General features: G+C 38.2%; 1 protein-coding gene across 3 annotated transcripts in view; it reads left to right on the top strand.

Moving 5' to 3' along the window:
• WWC3 (WWC family member 3) overlaps nt 1-19,503 on the top strand; it is a 60,661-nt gene that overhangs the window by 1,086 nt on the left and 40,072 nt on the right. For all 3 annotated transcript variants that reach the window (XM_035342105.1, XM_035342030.1, XM_035341950.1), the window contains exons 2-5: nt 4,015-4,218; nt 7,324-7,400; nt 9,236-9,315; nt 14,964-15,093. In XM_035342105.1, coding sequence (XP_035197996.1) covers nt 4,015-4,218; nt 7,324-7,400; nt 9,236-9,315; nt 14,964-15,093 — 491 coding nt within the window. The remainder of the gene's footprint in view (nt 1-4,014; nt 4,219-7,323; nt 7,401-9,235; nt 9,316-14,963; nt 15,094-19,503) is intronic.

The following is a 19,503-nucleotide window of genomic DNA, read 5'->3' as shown; positions in this document are numbered from 1 at the left end:
ACAAGAATAACAAATGTTCCCATTATACTGCTTGACCCTCATATGCACTTATTTGTTGGAAGTTAACAGCTATCACAAATTAAATAACACACTTCGAAGAGCTGTTAGTGCACTGATCATAAGGATAGATAACCTAGGCAATTGAAAGGCAACAAATACAAGTAGCTAGGTAATTCTTAAAGAAAGTTCAATTTAAAAGAAATAGTAGCTTAATAGTTGCTATTTAAATTGTCACGGTAACTTTAGTTAATGCTGAAGTTAAATTAAAAAATGAAGTTTATGTTGGCGCAAATGGACTCCAATGTAATGTGTGCATCAAGGCACATACTTAAAACCAAACAACAACAGTGAAAAACATAAGGATATTGGCAACTGCTTTTTTTTTTTTCATAATCTTTGTAAAAGGCATTAGAAGCCACTGTGAATAATGAGTATAACATGAACTCCTGTTGCAATGCTGTGACTAAAAGAGCTAATAAAGCATCCTACCAATGGCCACCTTTGATAGGAATAACAATCGCCATTGCATGCAAAGGAAATCACTCCCTTTTGTTTTTCAGACTTCGTTATTAGCTGTTTTACCACAGACATCAAGTTTGAACTTAGAGTAAGGATATTAATCATTGTAGGCATGTCAGATCTGGCTTGCATTTTTTTCTATTCAATTCAGAGCAAAAACTGTCGAAGAGAGTCTTTGCAGAGAGAAATTAAATTCCCAAATGATCAATGGGAAGGCACAGAAAAAGAAAATTAATATAAATGGGTCTGGGAACATAAAGCTAAGCATATTAGGAATTAAAATAAAAGTAGATTATGAACAGAGAGATAGAGACTTCACAGGGCCAGCGCTGAGCTGAGTGAAAGGAATCATTCTGCAATTAACAAGGTTGCAAAATTTGTCTCTTTCATGATAACTAATTACTTGCAGCCCACAGATATTATCCTAAGTGGTAATTCAGCCGTCACAGCAAAATGGGTTTGTCACCCTTAGGCTAATACAGTGCTTGCATATACAAGCAAGATTTATATTTGGAGGGAAGACAGAGTTGATATTCTAGCTGGATAATTATTATTCAAAAATTACTGGGATATTCGGTCCAATTTTGAACTGTGGGTACCAATCAGGATGGCATTAACTTCCTTTGTAGGAGTGAGAACTAATGACTGGACCATCACGTGTATCACGGGACAGCGTCAGGCAAGTGGCAGAGGTGGTAGAGGAATGGAAGAAATGTCTTTTCTGAAATGAGGCCCTTGCATTGTGTTCTGAATTATGTCTAAAATACTTGAAATAGCAACTTCCAAGTGAAAGCAAAGTTGATTCTTCAGACCTTCTCAGGCTGCCTTTAGTGACTGATCAGGTTTAAACGCTTTATACAGCACTGGAGCTGTGTTAATTGACAAAACAGTTACCGGTGCTTCGGTTTCAAGAAATCCCGTGAGAAAGTACAAGGAATGATTCAAAGAGAATCTTTTTAAAGTTATAATTATCAGGGAACTGTCATGCTTTGTGCATCCTCTCAGCTTTTTGCCCTTGCCCCTTTTAAAGAAAAACAGCGTCTAATTTTTCCAAGCCTCTTGCTGTATTTGTTTACCCAGAAAGTAATAAAAAGACTTCCAGGCAATAACTTTCCATTTATATTGAAAAACCCCAGGAACAGAGGAATCTTCTGTAAATCTCAATGGTACTTCCAATCGTGATCTCCATCTTGTTCTGTAAATTCAGTACTTTGTTGACACCCTTACTAAGCTACTCTTGGCTCTTGCCCAACCATTGCTTAAAAAACTGTGGCGGCTGCCAGCCGCAGAATTCCTTTCCCTCCTCCTCAGAGTCTTGGGAGCCTTTGAAGTCTCCTTTAACCAGTTGGGCATTCCCCAGTGGGGGAATAATATATTCTTTGCGTTTGTCTGGGGCTGTTCTTGAATTACTATGGTTGTTGATTGTTTTTTATTTTTAATTGTGTACAAAGAAACAAAGGAAGTGAATTTTATCATCCAACTTAGCTTTAGTTTCAGTTGTTACATGGCAAACTTATGTAGAAATCCAGGGCAAAGTGAAGCCTCTGTGCACATAAAACAGAAGAGAACGTCACTTCTGTACCAGAGAAGTTTTCTGTCCCAGAAGAACGCTGCTAGCTTTTGAGAAGGCTTCTGAAATAATTTGAAAAGTGATGCAGCATCCTGTAGTACAGAATCTCAGAAACATAGTGTTTCAGCCTTGGCTGTTTGTTGAAATTAGAACTATTAATTTTCTATTCCAAAAGAGCTGCTTACTATGATACAGCTTTTCTGTGTCACAAATGTTTATTAACTTCTGCATAGTTTCCATAGAGGTTTAGCAGTTTTAGGAGTATTACATTTGCACAAACTTGAGAAACAGTGGTGGATGCGATTGTGTTGCCAATTCTCGTGCCCTCTCTAAAGGATGGGCTGCAATGTGAACTCAGCAGTTTTCTTCTGCTTGCCCTGCATGCAGAGACTGGGCACGTAAACATTTATGGGGACTGTAACAAGTCACGGCACATCCTGCGCTGGGCTGCAGAGGTAGTTTAGGGACATCGGAGCTGAGATGCTTTGGAGACTGGAGGTGCTGCTGGGAACAGAGGGTCACTGGGATGTGGGGAATACATTGGAGAAATCACACAGCTGTAGGCATGATCTTCATACTGTTGCAATGTGAGGAGTTGTGGGGAGAAAAAAGTGACAGCTGTTGAGAGAAAAGGTTATTGGGAACATAATACAGAAATTTGTTGGAAGTACTCTTCATAAACTAGCTTCGTGTTTTTTTTTTTTTTTTTTTTTTTTTTTTTTTAATCTACTTTTCAAATAGCTCTCAAATGGTAGAGCTGGTAGCATGACCATGACACCATTAGAGATCTTAATTTGTTGAGGTCAGTCTTTTATAATTTCTTATTTCATCACAAACACCAACATTCTGAATTATGTATGCAAGATTAATATTAAACATAACTGGCTTTCATCTCTCATGAGAAACAAAGTTTGGAAAAAATGACTAGGTGCTTGTCTCCCGATTGTGCTGCATGTTCTGCCACTGCTTTGAATAGTGACAGTGCATCTGCAGCAACTTCTTGCCAGTAGAGCTTCAATCACTGGGAATTAACACTTAAACATGAGTCTTTACATGGACATCCTCACGTAAAACATGTATGCTAGCGTGAACATGCACCACAAAGACAAAAGCAAGAGAACTAATAACATTTTTAGAATTTTATCATATGTGTATTACAGATGTTTCTGGAAATCTGAACAGATTGCTGTCTGGTAGTAGCTTTGAGAATACACATATATGGGGACAAATTTTGTACTGGAATCCTATTTTTAATTTGTGTCTAAATACAAAGCGTTCTAAACTCTGGAAAGGGAAAGCGTGGAAGTGCTGTTTCTTAAGAGAGTAAAAATAATAAATAAATAAATAAAAAAACAAACCACCAATTGAAATGTTTCTCTGGATTTGGGATTAAAATACAAACTTTTCTGTTGAATAGCTTTGCTCTTGACTAGGCAGGTGTTGTCACTAACTTTTCAGGCTGTTGAACCCGTGAAGTTATTTGTAATAAAATAAAGTTGTCCCAACTGTCTTTAGAGTTACAGGTTAAGCACTGAGATAACTTCTGCTTCCAAATGTGGTTCTGAGTTTTGAGGTAGTCCTCAGAAGTTCAAGTTGGCTACAAGGGAAGGTTAGAGTAAAAATACTGTTTTCTTTGGGTATGCTCTCTCTTGTAAATAAAAGAATCAAATTTAAATGCCTTTTACATTTCAAGGGGTTTTCTTATTCTTCCACTCTGCATCCTTCCTTCCTCTTGTCCAGGCTGGAGTGATTTTGAGCTCTGTAGTGTTAGGCACATTGATTGTTTAGCAACACTAGGTCCAGATTTTTGGGCATGTCATTCATAAGCTGTGATGTAGATTTGTAGAACAGACCTTAACAAAGTAATTTGTACTTTGTGGGATAGTGTCTTGAAAGTTTTCTTTTTTTTTTTCTTTTCTCTTTAGAGCTCACTCAAATTGAGGACCCAAGGGAGCAATGGAGAAGGGAGCAAGAACGCATGCTAAAGGAATATTTAATAGTTGCCCAGGAGGCACTTAACGCCAAGAAAGAGATTTACCAAATAAAGCAGCAGCGTTTTGAACTAGCCCAAGAAGAATATCAACAATTGCACAAAATGTGTGAGGACGACAACCGTTCTTATGCTAGCTGTGAGTTTACTAGCCTTTTCTTGATTTATTTTGAATATGTAACGTGACATGCGGGGTAAGAAAGTGTGCAAAGTGTTTTCACCACCATGTTCTGTTCTGAATGAAAATCCTGAAAGCAGAAACGAGGCACAGTCCTTTGACTCTGCTATTCAGGGACTTTGGTTTCCTGTTAGGCCTGTTGGAATATGCCTTTTTAACGTCAAGCAGGGACATACCCCAGCCAGCATCTCTAGCCATCTTGGAGCCAGCCATACTGGAAGCTTCATGAAAGGCAAAAAAAGAATGAATGCCAGCCACCTACTGGCACTCCCAAATTCATAGTTATTCTTCTCTGGAGACTGGGGAGACAGTCACCTTCGGGGAAGTCTTCTGCAGATCTGCGGTCAGTTTATCAACTTTCTTATAAAGAATTAGGAACAAAGCTTTGTGGTCAAGAGTACCTCTGATGTGACAAGTTAGAACTGCTTGGTGCACTAGGAGAGTTGTCTGATACAAGTAGGCAATGGCATTTCTTTAGTGCACCCGGGTCTTGGATGCCAGGCTCTGACCCTAATGCTGGCAGTAGGTAGCAGAACCTTGATGTCTTGCTCTTCTTGTTCTTCAGATGTCTGAGGCAGGTTGTAGTAATACATGGAGCACTTTTTCTAAAATCTGAAGTTGCACTGCTGTCATTGCTGATGGCTAGTGCAACAGAAAAGGCATCTCAGAGTAGTCAAAACACTCTAGTTCAAAGGAGAAGTGTATCAGATAAATACACCCACCAGCCATGTGGAAGCCTATTGGAATTTCCCTGCATGGGTGGCTTTTCAGTGACTGTAGGTACAACCATTTTTCAACTGCAGCATTTGCTGGTAAATGCCAAATCCTTGATAAACGTGGGAACCTTCACTTACCCTTTCTGAAAAAGTTCAAGAAATCTGACCATGAGGGTTTAAAGCAGGCATCTGGATACAAGTGTTTAGATTCTGTTGCAGTGATATGTATTAATCCAAGGTAATTCATTTGTACACAGAAAAACTAAATAAAAGATGTTTTTTAGGCCTGAGGTGTCCCAGATGGTCTTGACCAGTCTTTACCAGGAGTTCTTTTACTGTTGAACTGAATTATCACATCAGTTTATTTAAATACACTTATTTCTATGATTTAGTTTCTGACATGACAGGTATGACTGGTTGTATTTCTCCCTTTTATATGGAAGTTTCTTAAGAATTATTAAGAAAATATTTTTTCGTTTTAAGACATTTTTTCATTAAAAAAGAAAATATTCAAATAACTTATTATTAAAAGACTTGGAGTGGGATAAAAAGATTGTGATATCAGTATTTCAGATTATTAAATGTAAATTTATTGCAATACTGTTCTAGAAGCTTGGTTTTTTGTTTTTTAAAATTTCACAGTAGTTCAGTGGGATCTTTAAATTGAATTATTTTGGGTGCGTATAGAGGAAGAAAATGCTGTTGAAGAAGGTAATATACTAGAAAAAAATGAACATTTTTTCATATTTTTATAGCTCTTAAGGGAAAACAATTTGAAAGATCAACAAGATTGTCTGAAAATAACTAAACTGGAATTTATCTGTAGCATGGGTGCAAATGTTGTGTTAATTGACTTTTACGCTTCTCAGTCTTCTGGTAGTTTTTTTATGTATATCTGTGGAATCAATAACAAGATACTGTAAGAACCATTTAAATAACACCTTTCACTTTTTTAAAGTGAAAAGATATTTTAACCTTCTACAGTTGCATTAATTTATTTTACATTGCTTTGAGGTCATACGCATCTGTTTGGGGAAAATGGGTGGACTGATGATTCAGCGCATCATGATTTTTTTTTTTTTTTGACCGCAGTCTTTTATTTATTTATTTTAATCCCTTTGGGGATTATTCATGCTGTCTACTTGAGATTCCCCAAGGCTTCTACATTTGTTTTTCTTAATTCAGCCACTCCCCTGCACTCTGGGATGCTTGCTTCTCCATTTATTGTGCAGAAATCTTTGACTCCTAATGAGATAGCCAAAAGGTGGGCACTCATATTGTGAACGTTCCTGCCTTCACCATCACTTGTTTCAGTCTGTTGCATTAAAAAAGTAAAAGTATACAAATTGTTTTCCTTCTCTTTGCTTGTGGATGCTGCTGTTGCCTCAATACAGTGTGCTCATGAGTGGGAGGCAGTGTGAGCTCAGCGGTTGTGGGTTGGCAGGGAGGTGCCCATGCAGCAGTTTTGTGACTCAGTTGCGATCAGCACTGTTAAAAATTTTTTAAAATAATCCATAGAAAATCCTGGATTTAAAGAATTAGTCCAGGCATGACTACTCATTTTGGCAAGTTTCTGCATGCTTGACATGACCTTGGCATTGCAGTATTCTTTTGAGAGTGGAAGGGCTCAGTGAAACGCAGACATGGATATGGGTTTCAAAGCAGCAGCCTTCAGCTCTACAAAAGGATGGTAGGTCTAACAGCACAACCCGATCCACTCGCATACCAGGCATTTTTCAGTGGGCCAGTGCAGCTATGAATGGCTCACTCAGTAAATCACGGTTAGTCTTGCCCAGCCTGTTCTCTAGGACTTTTACTTCATCTGTCTAAGGTTTAGCTGGTAATGTCATGGCTTGAAATGGTTGCCTGGCTCTATAGATATGTTGCTGTATGAAGAGCTCACCTGCCAGAGGTGGAGCTGCATGTCTGTTCCCCACACCATTGCTTTAGGAGGCAATGTCTCGCTGATGGCATTTTGTTCTGACAGTAATTTTGTGACTTTAGTCCCTATCGTAATGGTGTGACGATGTACCAGGAAAACAATTAACAATTGTTAATGTTACACAAATCATTTGCATCGGTAAATGCTACCATCTTTTAGTGGAAGTTACTGGCTTTTATGCAACATACAATGCTGCTATAAACTATTTATTTATTTTCTGTTCAGGACAAAAAAATCAGGCAGGCTAAAGATAATTCTTCTGTTGCACTTTAACAGAGAATTATTCTAAAAAGTCAGTCACTAGGACTTGCAACACAAGGAATTAATGCAGTGGTCTAGTAAACACTGCTACATCTTAACAAGTATGTTAAGAAAAAATATATAAAATGTTGTTTTCCATCTGTTTAGCATTCTCTGGATTTTCAACTAATACCAAGTATGACCCATATCAGATTAAAGCAGAAATAGCCAGCCGTCGTGACAGAGTGAGTAGCCTTTTTTAATTTCGTAAAAATATGAATTAGGCATGGGGAAGGGAGGGGGGGACTACCTGCTTTTGCTTTTGCTTAACATTTACATTGAGTGTTGCATGTGTTTTTGGAAAAAAAGTTTTAAAAAATGCTTTTCTACTCTGCCTTATTGTTCCATTAAAATGAGTCTGTATTTATTGCATTTTAGTGACTTGTAAAGTAATGCTTTTTCCATGTTACAAGCGTCAAGATTTTGTCATGGATGTCAGAGACAAACTCAGCCAGGCTTTCAGAAATTACTTTCTCTGTGCAATCCGCTGCAAGTAGTAAATGCTCTGCAGCCAAATTCTTCCTTGATTGAGTGCAGTTCAAACCCACTGTCTTCATATTTTCCCATTTACCCATTTGCCGTGGGGTTCCATGGATGTCATTGAAGATGATTTAGCTATTTGTTTGGAAGTCTGTTAACAATTCAGTAGACATGCTGGCCAAATAGAAATGTTTTAGCTAATTTTTGTCCAGAGCTCTTTGGGGATGGGGTGGGGAAGAAGTGCAAACCTTTTTGTAGTGATAGGTGGTTCTGTGATTAAAATGTTTTATTTTAAATTACAATAAATAAAAATGACTAGAACCATACTTTTGGTATTGTGTTGTCTGAAGAAAGAATAGTTGACTTCTCAAATTTCTCCCATGCTGCAAACAGTTGAACTCTGAGTGTCTGTTTAAAGCAAATTGATACAGTAGTCAACTGTTTTAAAATAAATAAATAAATAAAAAAAATAAGGCAGTTATAACATTAAGCTTTAGAACATGTTTTCAGAATTGCACATTTCTCTTTATTAATCAGTAAAATGGAATTTAGTGTGCCAGGCACGTGGCTTAAAAAAAATCAATTAAAAAAACCCAACAACTTATCTTTGCAGGATAGTGTTCCATTTTTGTTGTAGTGACTACTTTCCACATGAGCGCCTCTGAAAATAAATCCCGTTCACCACCCTTCAAAGGCATTTATTCTATCTGTATATGTTTACTACATGCTGACTAGTGTTTGCTTGTTTTACATAGTCTACATGTCAGCATATTCTAAACAAGAAAATAAGCCTTATTTGTTTAAATAATGTTTAAAGAAAACAAACAAGGTCTTCATTTACGACTGCTTCTCCCTGTTTCTGCATCTTAAAATAAAATGATATCCCAAGTGCGTAGGACAATCTGTTGCACTGAATGTATGCGTTTGTTTTCATGATTGCTTCAGGAAATAGAATAAGTAGAATAAAACGTGCAGTGTAAAGGGTTTGTGGATAGTTCTTGAGACAGTGCTTCTCTTTTACTTTTCATTTATGCATACTAGTTGGAGGGGGCAGAAGGCAGGACAATATGAAAATAACCATAGGAAATCAGGCTGCCATTTCTGGAAGAGAGACCAATTCTGCTGCCCGTGATTTTTTTCAAAAAAACACATTGAATGTGTTTTTTGTTTGTTTGTTTGTTTTTGACTAAAGAGCTAAGAGGTATTTGTTTGCTGCAAGGGAAGAAGAAAAATTGGGACTGGAACTTGTTAGCTGTCAGCATAATCTATTGGAGGTAGAAGATCAGAACAGATGAGGAAATTGATACTCTGAATGTTGTGACCACAGTTTGATGGGGTTGTATTATATTTCAGAAGGTCTGTTACTTTTGTGCAAATTTTAAAGAAAACAGCAATAACCCTTAGATTATCACTTCCATAAAAAAAAAAAAAAAAAAAAAAAAAAACACTTAAAATTTAAAATTTTTCATTGGATGCAGTTCCTTTTATAATGTAAGTTTCTGTTACATACTGTTACTTTAAATTATTTTGATATATTCAGCTTTCTAGGCTAAAACGAGAATTGGCACAGATGAAGCAGGAGCTGCAATATAAGGAAAAAGGAGTGGAAACTCTGCAAGAGTAAGTTAAGGGTTTGTGGGAGGATGGTATTTTTTCCTTTCCTTTATTCATCTTGGAATGACTTGCTTAGAAAACTATTGCCAAAAAAAAAATTTGAAACCTTCTAATTGCTGTGCTTCAGAGTTTCTGCTATGATAGTGTTGCAGGTTGAGAACAGTGTGAAATGATGGAAGAAGGATTGGACAAAACTAGTTCGAAAGCGGATTTCATAGATCCACATGCAAAACAATTTTGTAGGCACTGTCTTACAATTTTGCTGGAAAATTTTGTTCAGGTGAAATCAGATTTATAAAATGTTCTCTGGGTGTATCCAAAGATACCTCTGTCCAGAGCACAGTGAGAAACACCGTGCAGAGGAGTAGTCTTTCTGTGAGCAGTACCTAGGCTTTCTGGCTGGGCAGAGTATTTCTCCTGGGGGGAAAACTGAACACCTCTTCTTCCTTTTACCTTGATGGTCAGACCTTCCAGTTCTGCATGCTCGTATGTGCATATGCAGTAGATCTGATGCTCCCTGAGACCTGGGGTTTTGTTGCATGTGTGCAGAATGATGGCATCTAGATGTGACCCCTTTTCTCCTCCCTGGTGGGAGAGGTAGCTAAGGGCAATTTGCCACTGCTTGCGGGACCATTAGACAGCCTGCACTCCGTTTCCCTCACACTTACTGGTGGCAAAGGTTGAGAACTGTTGTGGTAACCCTCTCCCTGCCACTCTTCCTGCAGGCCATCAGATGGGAACCAAGTGACTTCCATCTGTGCGCTGCTTAGTCACCTGCACACGTAGCACATACATGGGAAGCCCAGTGTGATAGGGAGAGAGGTTTCCAGGCCATGGAAAAGATGGCAGGTAAACACACGTTGTTGTGACTTCCAGATCTGTTCAACAAGCTCAGAGTCTAGGCTGTATGTTGAACAACTCTTGGATTTGCTTTGGACGTGTATATTTAGAAATCTTGGCCATTTCTGCCATTTCAGCATGCATGTGAACGAACTGCCTAATGCAGGCGCTTCTTGGAAATGTTGGACCCGCTGCATGTCTAATGCATTTTGCAGCAGAAGTACACTATCTGTGAAATAGTTTGAAGCTGTGGATTTATCGTGTTGGTGCTACAAAGCATGGGCACACACTTTTGCTTCAGGAATCCTGGCAAAGCTCTGGAGATCCCGGAGCAATTAGGTTCCTGATTTTCCAGCTTAGACTGAATTAACCAAACATGGGATTTTGTTAATAAAACTATGTAAAGGGAGGTACTTAGATTTTAAATTTAAAGGAGAGGGAATAGCATATGCACTTCATGTTTTCTAATCTTACAAGGTTCTTTTGTTCTATAATGCAGTTTAAAAGCTTCAGAGAAAAAAACATTTGACCAAAATCTTTCATTGGCAGATATAAAATTATCATTCTCTGGCATAAATATAGTTTATTGACTACAGAAAGCATTTACACTTAGTTGGAGGGAAGTTGCTAGTATGTGATATTAATTGCAAATATGTAAAGCAAAGCCTTCCATATATCAAAACAGCAAATATTCTAAGTATGGTCAATGTTTCAGGTTAGTAGCATAATTAAGCAGTAACAGAACAAAAAAAAATTATCTTATGATTCTTAATCATATTTTCTGTATTTCAGTAAGAATTGGCTTGCCTGTTCTACTTTATTTTCCTCCACGTGGTTACTGGTTTTTTTTTAAGGGCGTAGGTTCAGTTTTTTATAAAAGGACAAACCACTTGATGAGGGAGATGGAAGTATTTGAAGGCCGATTGAAATTGAAGATTGTTTTAATTAATATAATTAATTTAAGATTGTCCAGCAAAGTAGTGCAACCTTTTGAAAAGTACAGTCTGCAAATTATTATGAATGCTAATGTTCCTTATATTTTAGCCCAAGCTAAGTTGCCTGTATTCCAGGACGGGGGTACAGGAGAGACTCTCCAGAGAGGAATTGTTTTAAAGCAAGCTCTGTGCATCTGATCGGTCAGTGGTAAATCTAATCAGCTGGTTTAAATGTTCAGGCATGACAACTCAGTGCTTCAGCGCTGCTTATTGCTGCAGTCACTCTGTGGGTGTACAGGGTGGCAATCATTGTTTGCTGCAGCAGGTGATAGCATTTGGCCAGATGTTAACCCGTATTGCAGTGAATTTCTCTTGGTGTTTGTGCCCTGCTGAATTCTGCTCTCTGCAGTGATTTCTGGACCTTTTTTTTTTTTAAAGTGATTTATCAGTTGCCTTTCTGGTAAGGTACGTGCTTTCTCTTGAATATTTTGCTTCTACTAGGAAGTGAGCCAATTCGGAGAGTACTCATGCTGTCTAACAACTGAAGAGAGAAGTTCTTCTGGCCTCATTGTGTAGGCAGCGGAGAGGCAGACTGTGTCGGTGGTCGGTCCATGCCAAAAATCTGACTGTGCTCTGGGTTGTCCCTGGGGCTTCACTCCCCCAGCTCTCTTACTTGTCTGGGGAAAAGAGTCATTCCAGTCAAGTACTGAATCTGAAGTATTTTGCTGCTTGCATATCCACAAAACAAGTGCATTGCCTGAAAAGAAAACTCGCTGTTCCTTCTCTAAATTAAAAGATTTATTATGATTTTTTTTTAAGATTCTTGCATTTCAGGCATTTCCCTCTTTTGTTACCTTTTCTAAATTTTTGGTCTGCCTAATTTTTGTTCCTTCTTGTGCTAGGTCAAATCTTCAAGTAACTGCCAAACTGAGACTGGCATGCATCCTGTTCAGCTGTTTTAAAAGCCGTGTTCTTTGTTTTATTTTAAGTACATGCCAAGAACAATATTGGGAGTTGTCACACTTCAGGCTTTACATCTGGCCGAACGCTTGCTTTGAACCTCTGGACAGAATAGAATGGGAGCAGGTACCAGAACCTGCACGGCCCTGTGTTCGGCCACTGCTGGGCCCAGCCCTTGGAGAAGAGACCTATTTTTCGGTGGGGGTGGTTAGGGTGCTCAGTGTTTCCACTGCTTTGCGGTGCTCTCAGATTCTGATGCCTTTGGTTAAATGCAAATCTTTTGCATTGAAATTTTCCATGTACATTATCTGCCCTGGACTAGGTTGTCATCTTTTCTTTTTAATTTTAGTAAAATGGCCTAGCCATCTCAGAGAAGTTTAAAAAACATAGTAGAGAAAAAAAGGAATTTCAAATTCTGTAGTGTGCAGCGTTTTGATAGGTCTGTTTTCATCAGTTTCATCCAAATTTGGCAGTGTTGTCATAAGCCTTTGAACGTTATGGTCTGCCTTTGCCCACTGCTTCTGGAGTTCTGCATTTCAAGCCTGATGAGATCCCACGCTGCATGACAGCCTTCCCTGCTCCTCGGTCCCCAGGGCTGTCTTTGCCCTGAGGCACAGCCAGTTCTGTCGAAGCCCAGGGTTAGGGGGTTAAAAATGAGCCTTACCTGGAACAAATCCCTTCACCTGACCTGGCGGGGACTGGGAATGAGGAACAGCTCCTTCTCTCCAGTGTTTTCAGTGATCCTGTTGCGTGTCGGTAGGAATTTTGGAGGAAGAAGGCGTTTAGCAGGAAAGGAAATGAAAACCTGGCCAGTTGGCCGTGAGAGCAGAGCGAATGCTGAGAGAAGTTTGGAGAGTTGGGGAATTAGGGCTGACTAAACGGTTTATAGCTGCAGACTAGTTTAGAGGATATGAGACCTGACAAAAGCTTTAAAATTAGGTTTTAACTCAACTACAGACCTATGCTTTGGGGGGGAGTCTTAAGTATTTGAAAGATGTGGTGGAAAATAGAGGAATGCAGAGACTGCCATGTAGGACCAAAGCTATTGCGAGTGTGTTAATAGCCTACATATCCTGGAAACATCTTCCTCAGAAAACGTGTATTCATGGGTTGAGTATTACTTGAATGTTCTTCCTGTTCGTATAAAGGGCTAATCTGTTTTTGCATCATGCTGTTTTCCATTAATAAATGGAAGATTCCTGTCAACTTGGTGGCTTTCAAAACTAGAGATTTATGAAAGGAATTAAAAACTAACAGACAATGAATAAGCAGTAGTTTTGTAAGATACTTAAGCCAGTTTGGATTGACAGCGATACTGATTTAAGCTCAGATATTTCTGGCAGTAGAATATTTTCTGATTCTTTACTTAAACAAATACCAGTTCATAACCTGGGCTCCAAAGTGACGTCCAGGAGCATGAATTTGTGGCTAACTGGACAAAAATCTGGCTGAAATTAAATAATTTCCTTTTCCTGTAATACCACCTTGTACCTGGCAAACAGTATAATGAACGGTTGTGTAGGAGGCATTTTCTGGTCTAATATTTGGGTGGAATCTATGTTCTTAAAATTAATCTAACCTTCAGATAAAGCCACGTTATCATTTTCATTACACTTTTAGTGAATTGGATTAGTTGTTTTATCTAATCTTTTTAGGATTTTAGCTGGAAATGAGTGAAGAGTCAAGTAACCATCTAAAACACAAAACTTTAATCCAAACTTTAAGTTCTTTCTGGTTTTTGAAATAAATCATAAAGGCTTACAGATTTTTGTACGCAACATGAGGAGAATTGTACTTAAGTGGAAAGCTGAGGTTCAGACTTAGTTTGCATCTTGACAAAGTCAGGAGTTGTCAGAAGAAAACAAACAAACCCAGACTGTAGAAACCCAATCTGTACTTCCTCCTGAAAGTTGTGAGCTGCACAATAAAACCACAGGAGTTTAATTCAAGCCTTTTGTTTTTTCTTATTACAACGTTAATATTTTAATTTTAACACAAGTAGCTGTGAGTAGAGTTTTAGTGATTTTTGTTTCCCTGACAGAAAATACTGAGCGAGGAGGGTAACAAAATTTTTGTATAGGTTAAGCTATGAATGCACTTGCACTCATGGTATCATTTTGGTGTTCTATGGAATCTGGAGGAAAAACTATGGGGAGTTCACATTGCATTTCATAGAATCATAGAATACCAAGTCCAACTCCTGGCACCGCACAGGTCTATGCAAAAGTTTAGACCATGTGACTAAGTGCACAGTCGAAATGCTTCTTAAATTCAGACAGACTTGGTGCAGTGACTACTTCTCTGGGGAGCCTGTTCCACTGTGCGACCACCCTCTTGGTTTGAAATCTTCTGGGATGGTCCCTGTGTACCCCAGTGCAGGAAGATGATGTCTAGGAAAGATACTCAAAGATGAAAGTGATGGCAGGAAAGTATTTACAACACAGTTTTCAGAATTTAAAATTTCTTTCAAAACCCACCAAAATACAGTAGCCAACAAACAGGATGTCTTCATTAGAAACTTCTAAAACAAGATCAGACAATGTCCTGGAAGAGATGTTGCAATGTGTAGTGATGCATCAGAAATGTGATGTCTAGGCTGCTAATACCGTATTACTTTACAGGTTAGTTTTAGGTTGATTTTACTTTTGTTACATAAAGTAACTCACAGACGTTGCTTTGTGAGTAAAGTCTGTAGTAGGGGACATTAAAGACGGGGAATTTGTTGGTCCAGCAGAACAGGGGTTCTGCATCGTTTTACCTTTTGAATGTACTGGATGCTGAATGGTGTTCTGATTCCCTGTAGAGTGTCATTTTATTCCTGGAAATAAAGTGGTACATGAATAAACAAGAAGTCTTAGAACGTTTATGGTCTTTCTTATTATGTGAAAATTCTTGAACCTGTCTTCATCTTTTCAACAGGATCGATCGTAAGATGTCAAGTGCTCATACAAATTATAGACTGGATGAAGCACAGGCTATAATGAGTGAGCTTCGAACCATAAAGAAAGCTATATGCACAGGTGAAAAAGAGAGGCAGGACCTTATGCAGGTAAAAAATATATATATATTCTACTGAACAAATAACTGCTAAAATGTACAACCTATCTTCATTTTCTTGTTTGTGATTGCATTGGGGTTACCAGGTTTAAATAAGCAAGGGGGGATAATCCAATTTTTCTGTTTGATAATTGCCTATAGCAGACATTTCATAAGAAGTAGTCGTCATCTATACTGCGAACATGAGACTTCGCGTGTCAATTTCATATTTTTGTCTTAGATAAACTACTATCCTTACATTTGGATCAATGTTTTTATTTAATACAGCTTCCCATTGCTGCTAACTATATCAAACGCCCATGAAATAGTTATCCTGTATTAAACAAAAACAAACACAACCAAACAAAATGTTTTTTTGTTTTGTTTAATGTCCCCTTGTGTTCTGCATAATGAATGAAGACTGAGAATTCATGTGATAAAAAGTTTATCAGCTCTTTTATCATCTTTTTCCTTTTATAAGCATCTTACAAAATTGGATCTGTGTTACTACTATACTACAGTTTTGGCAGTTCTCCCTTTTTTGCCCCAATCGCTCCTCCTATACAAGTAGAACATCAAGACGCAGATTAATTTCAAGTGTCCTCACAAAGTCCTCAAAGCATGCAATCAAATATAATGTATATATACACCATCCTGCAAGCTTTAACTAATTTTTTAAAATCCAAGCATAAGGATTAAGGGGAGATGCATGCCCAGGTAGTGATACAGCTTTTGAATGGATTCTGCATCCTGCTCTGAAATGTCACCTGCTGTATCTGCATTATCAATGTGACAGGAGCTTGACTTAAGAGCCATGATCCTTTGCTACTGCAGGAACTTCGGTGTATACTTGTTGAAACATGCTCTGGATACAGAAGGATAGCAAGAGCCATTCTCTTCACCTAGTCTTGAAACTGCTTTATGGAAAAAATACAACATTATCATTACCTAAGTCTTTGGGACTGCACTAAATAATTATTGCCATTCAAGTTTTCTTTTTTTTTTTTAATATTTCCCTGCAGTAGTGTTTTGCTGGTAATTTTTTGTTGTTAAGTTCTGTGGGTAGCTTGTAATCTGCATATAATGAATTTCCATAGTTATACAATTATTCAGTCTCCAAAGCATTACCCAAAGGTCAGCTGATGGACCACAAATCCTTGTTCAAGTAGACAGAATGCTTAAATCACTATTAAAAGTTTCTGCCTTGGCAGCTTTTAACATATTCGATATTTTGTGCTGGCCAGGTTTTAAAGTGATTCTCAAGTCTTCCACAAGCCTAGCTAGCAAGAAATGATTAGAAAGGCAGTTCTTCATGGATGCCCTGACACACATTTTAGGAAATTAACTGGTAATTTAAAGACTTCTGAGTGAGATCCTGGAGCAACTTCACTACTGGCCTTGTTTTGGGTCTCCCAATAGTGTTTTTTTTTTTTTTTTCTTTTTTGTTCCCCCACCCCCCACCCCCCCCATAGATTTTCAGTCCTCAGTGGCACTATATCCAGCAGTAAACATTGAGATGTCTTGAAAATCATAGCTTTTAGACAAACTCTTAAGTGCCGTCGCAGTGTCTTTAAATATAGTATTGAAAGATGTGGAGGTCCTAGGATCAAGCTTAGCATCATAGACTGGGCAATGCTGGCAATAACAAAATACAGAGGTCACACAAGACATAACCAAAAATGAAGAGTGTTGTGATCTTTCTTCGTGAGCCTACATGACATATAGGAACTAGTAGTGTAAGAAATACTGTTTTTTTTACCTCAGCAAATGCCAGTCTGTTGTGATTGCAGACCGTAATAGGCAAGTAGTCCAGGAGAGTCTATAAGATAATTTTTGCACACACCTAATAGTTCTGCATGTTCTATTGCAATTGTAACAAGACATCAAATGTCAGTCTACAAGATCAACAGTTGTCAAAGTTGTCTATGTCTACCAACTTATTGTACTCTGCCTAAAATCCCCAGCTTTCTACCTGATATTTTTTCTTAGTCTCGACAAAAGAAAAAAATGTTATTTCATTGACATTTTGTTGTTACCAAATTATTGCATGGTGCTTTGCCTTTTTATTTATTATTATTTGAAGATAATTGTTATGGATTTATTTAGCTTAGTTAAACAAGTGAAAGTCTATTTTAAATATCTTTGTAATGAGTTGAGAATTTGTTCTGTTCTTTGCCCTATAGTATTTAAATTGGTCTGTCCTTAAAAGTGGTAGCTTTAAAAGCTATTGTTGGTTAAGACAAGCTTTCTTACGGAAAACTTTCTGTTTTGAAAGCTGTTTATAGAGGATTTGGAAGTATTGTGTAAACAGATGGGAATTTATTTCAGAGAAAGGAAATAGAAAATTTCATACTACTTCTTAATTTAAATCTGGCCAGTGTAAGCAACAGAACTAAACATAGCAGAAGTGACTCAGTCTTGTGTAGGTGCTTGGAAAATTGTAGCTGTCGTAGAAATATGATAATTGGATTGAGTTGTGTGGGAGAGAAGGCTGACGGGAAGGAGAAGGTGGTCAGATTTAAACTGGGTGCTGTGGTTACAAATAACATTAAATACGCAGTCTCACAGCTCCAAAAAAGTGGAATTTTTATGTAAGATTGAGTAAGCAAGGTATGTGCTTAAGTTCCCAAATATGTCTGTAGGTATCTTGTCCCTCTCCCCAATCCCTTTTGTGCTTTAGTTTCTGTTCCAGTATGTGCATATCCTTTAAAAATATTCTCTCCTTGGAAACATTGGAGTTTGCTTTTTTTTTTTTTTTTTTTTTTTTTTTTTTTTCCCCTCTCCTTCTTTACCATTTAAATAGGCTAAACAATTTAGATAGGAAGTGCACTGAACTTTTGTGGCAGAGAGCTCCCAAATTAGGTAGCAACAGATCAGTGATGAAATGACAGTGCCCATTTCTCTCTTTTTGGATAGACTTTGGTGTGCCTGCAACTTCACATCCATACGCTAGGCTGGTCTGGCAGTTTCTCCAGGATTGTCATAAATAATGCATAAACCCTGGATGAAAGAGACATTCTCCCATATAGCTGGGGATGATCTAGCAGTTGATGTAAATTGTTTCTATCCTAAAAGACTGCTAATTCAGGTTGTCATTTTCTGTCATGATTGCTGGAGGGTGTGCTTTCACTCATCCAACTAAAAGGCTCAAAGGACTTCTATGCTTACCCTAAAGCACAGTCACCTATGCGTGTCGGTTAGAAGTAAGTTAGGGTGATTGCCACCCACCTCATTTTTAAGTAGTATCCGGCATTCAGCAACTGCCCAGATAGGAAATCTGGCCAGCATCCAGGCAGTCCTTTACTACCTGCCAGGGAGAGGCTGGCGAGGATCGGAGCACAGCAGTAGTGCATGAAGTAGCTGAAATGTGGGCAAAAATTTAGATGTAAGTTCTGGAATCAGGACCTTTGGTGCTGGTAACATGATAAATATGTCTGTAACAATGCAAGTTAACCAAAGGTGCCAGGGGGGGCACCTTTGGGAGAAATGGTTTGTTTGGGAGAAACTTCAGGCTTTCTGAATCCCCAGTGTTCATGAGGATGGCTTTGCTTTGCTGGGAAAAGGATATCTTAGACGTTTGATTTTTGTGTAGCTACAATTTATAGTGATGATTTCCATCTTCAGAATCCTTTAGGGATCCATCTTGATCCTGTTATACAGCAGGAGGTTGCCAGGAAAGGGTCATTGCCAGTGAGTTTTAAAGAGGAACATTGGATGGGACACCAATTTTCAGTTGTCTTAAAACGGCAGACACTGATTTTCTTCCTTCTGCATTGTAGAGCAGTTCATCTCCCAGCAAGTCTTCCGAGATAAAGGGACAGTGGCTAGGGATTTCTCAGCAGCAGAGCTCAAAACTGAATTTTGGTTTCTCGGGATGGAGAACAAACTGTTTTATTATGCTTCCTGGGCTCTGAAATCAGATGCCTTTGTCTTCAAGGTGGTCTTACAGCTCCTGTGAGCAGCAGCCAGTTGCTGTTACACAAGCTAATCTTCCTGACTCTGTCAGTTGAATTTTCTGTAGGAAAAGGAAGTGTTGCTGTGTTATCCAGGGTATCCTTTTTAAACTGCTCTTTGAAGACTGAGACCCATCCTGGTAATTGGATATGCACCATAACTGGGGCTTGTTGCAAATCATCAGTTGTCAGAGACACCAAGATTTCAGAGGGCCAGCGTGTTACATTGCAATGCTTCTGCTTAGTCTCTGATTCTGTAGTTTGGACAATAGAGTAAGCAATTTTGATTTTTTTTTTTCCTGGGTATTTTTACAATCAGGCAGCTTTATCATCTATGAACAGGTACAGTTTTTCAAAATTTTGAGGATTTTTTATATAATTTGTTTGTTTCCTTCCCCTATGGTGGGGGGAGGGGCAGAATAGATTTATTTTTATGTGTTTTTTATTGTTCTTTCAATGCAAAATGCATA

This window comes from Oxyura jamaicensis, chromosome 1 (genome assembly GCF_011077185.1).
Source record: "Oxyura jamaicensis isolate SHBP4307 breed ruddy duck chromosome 1, BPBGC_Ojam_1.0, whole genome shotgun sequence".
In the NCBI taxonomy this organism is placed as follows: domain Eukaryota; kingdom Metazoa; phylum Chordata; class Aves; order Anseriformes; family Anatidae; genus Oxyura; species Oxyura jamaicensis.
This window is presented reverse-complemented; position numbering and strand designations above follow the sequence as displayed.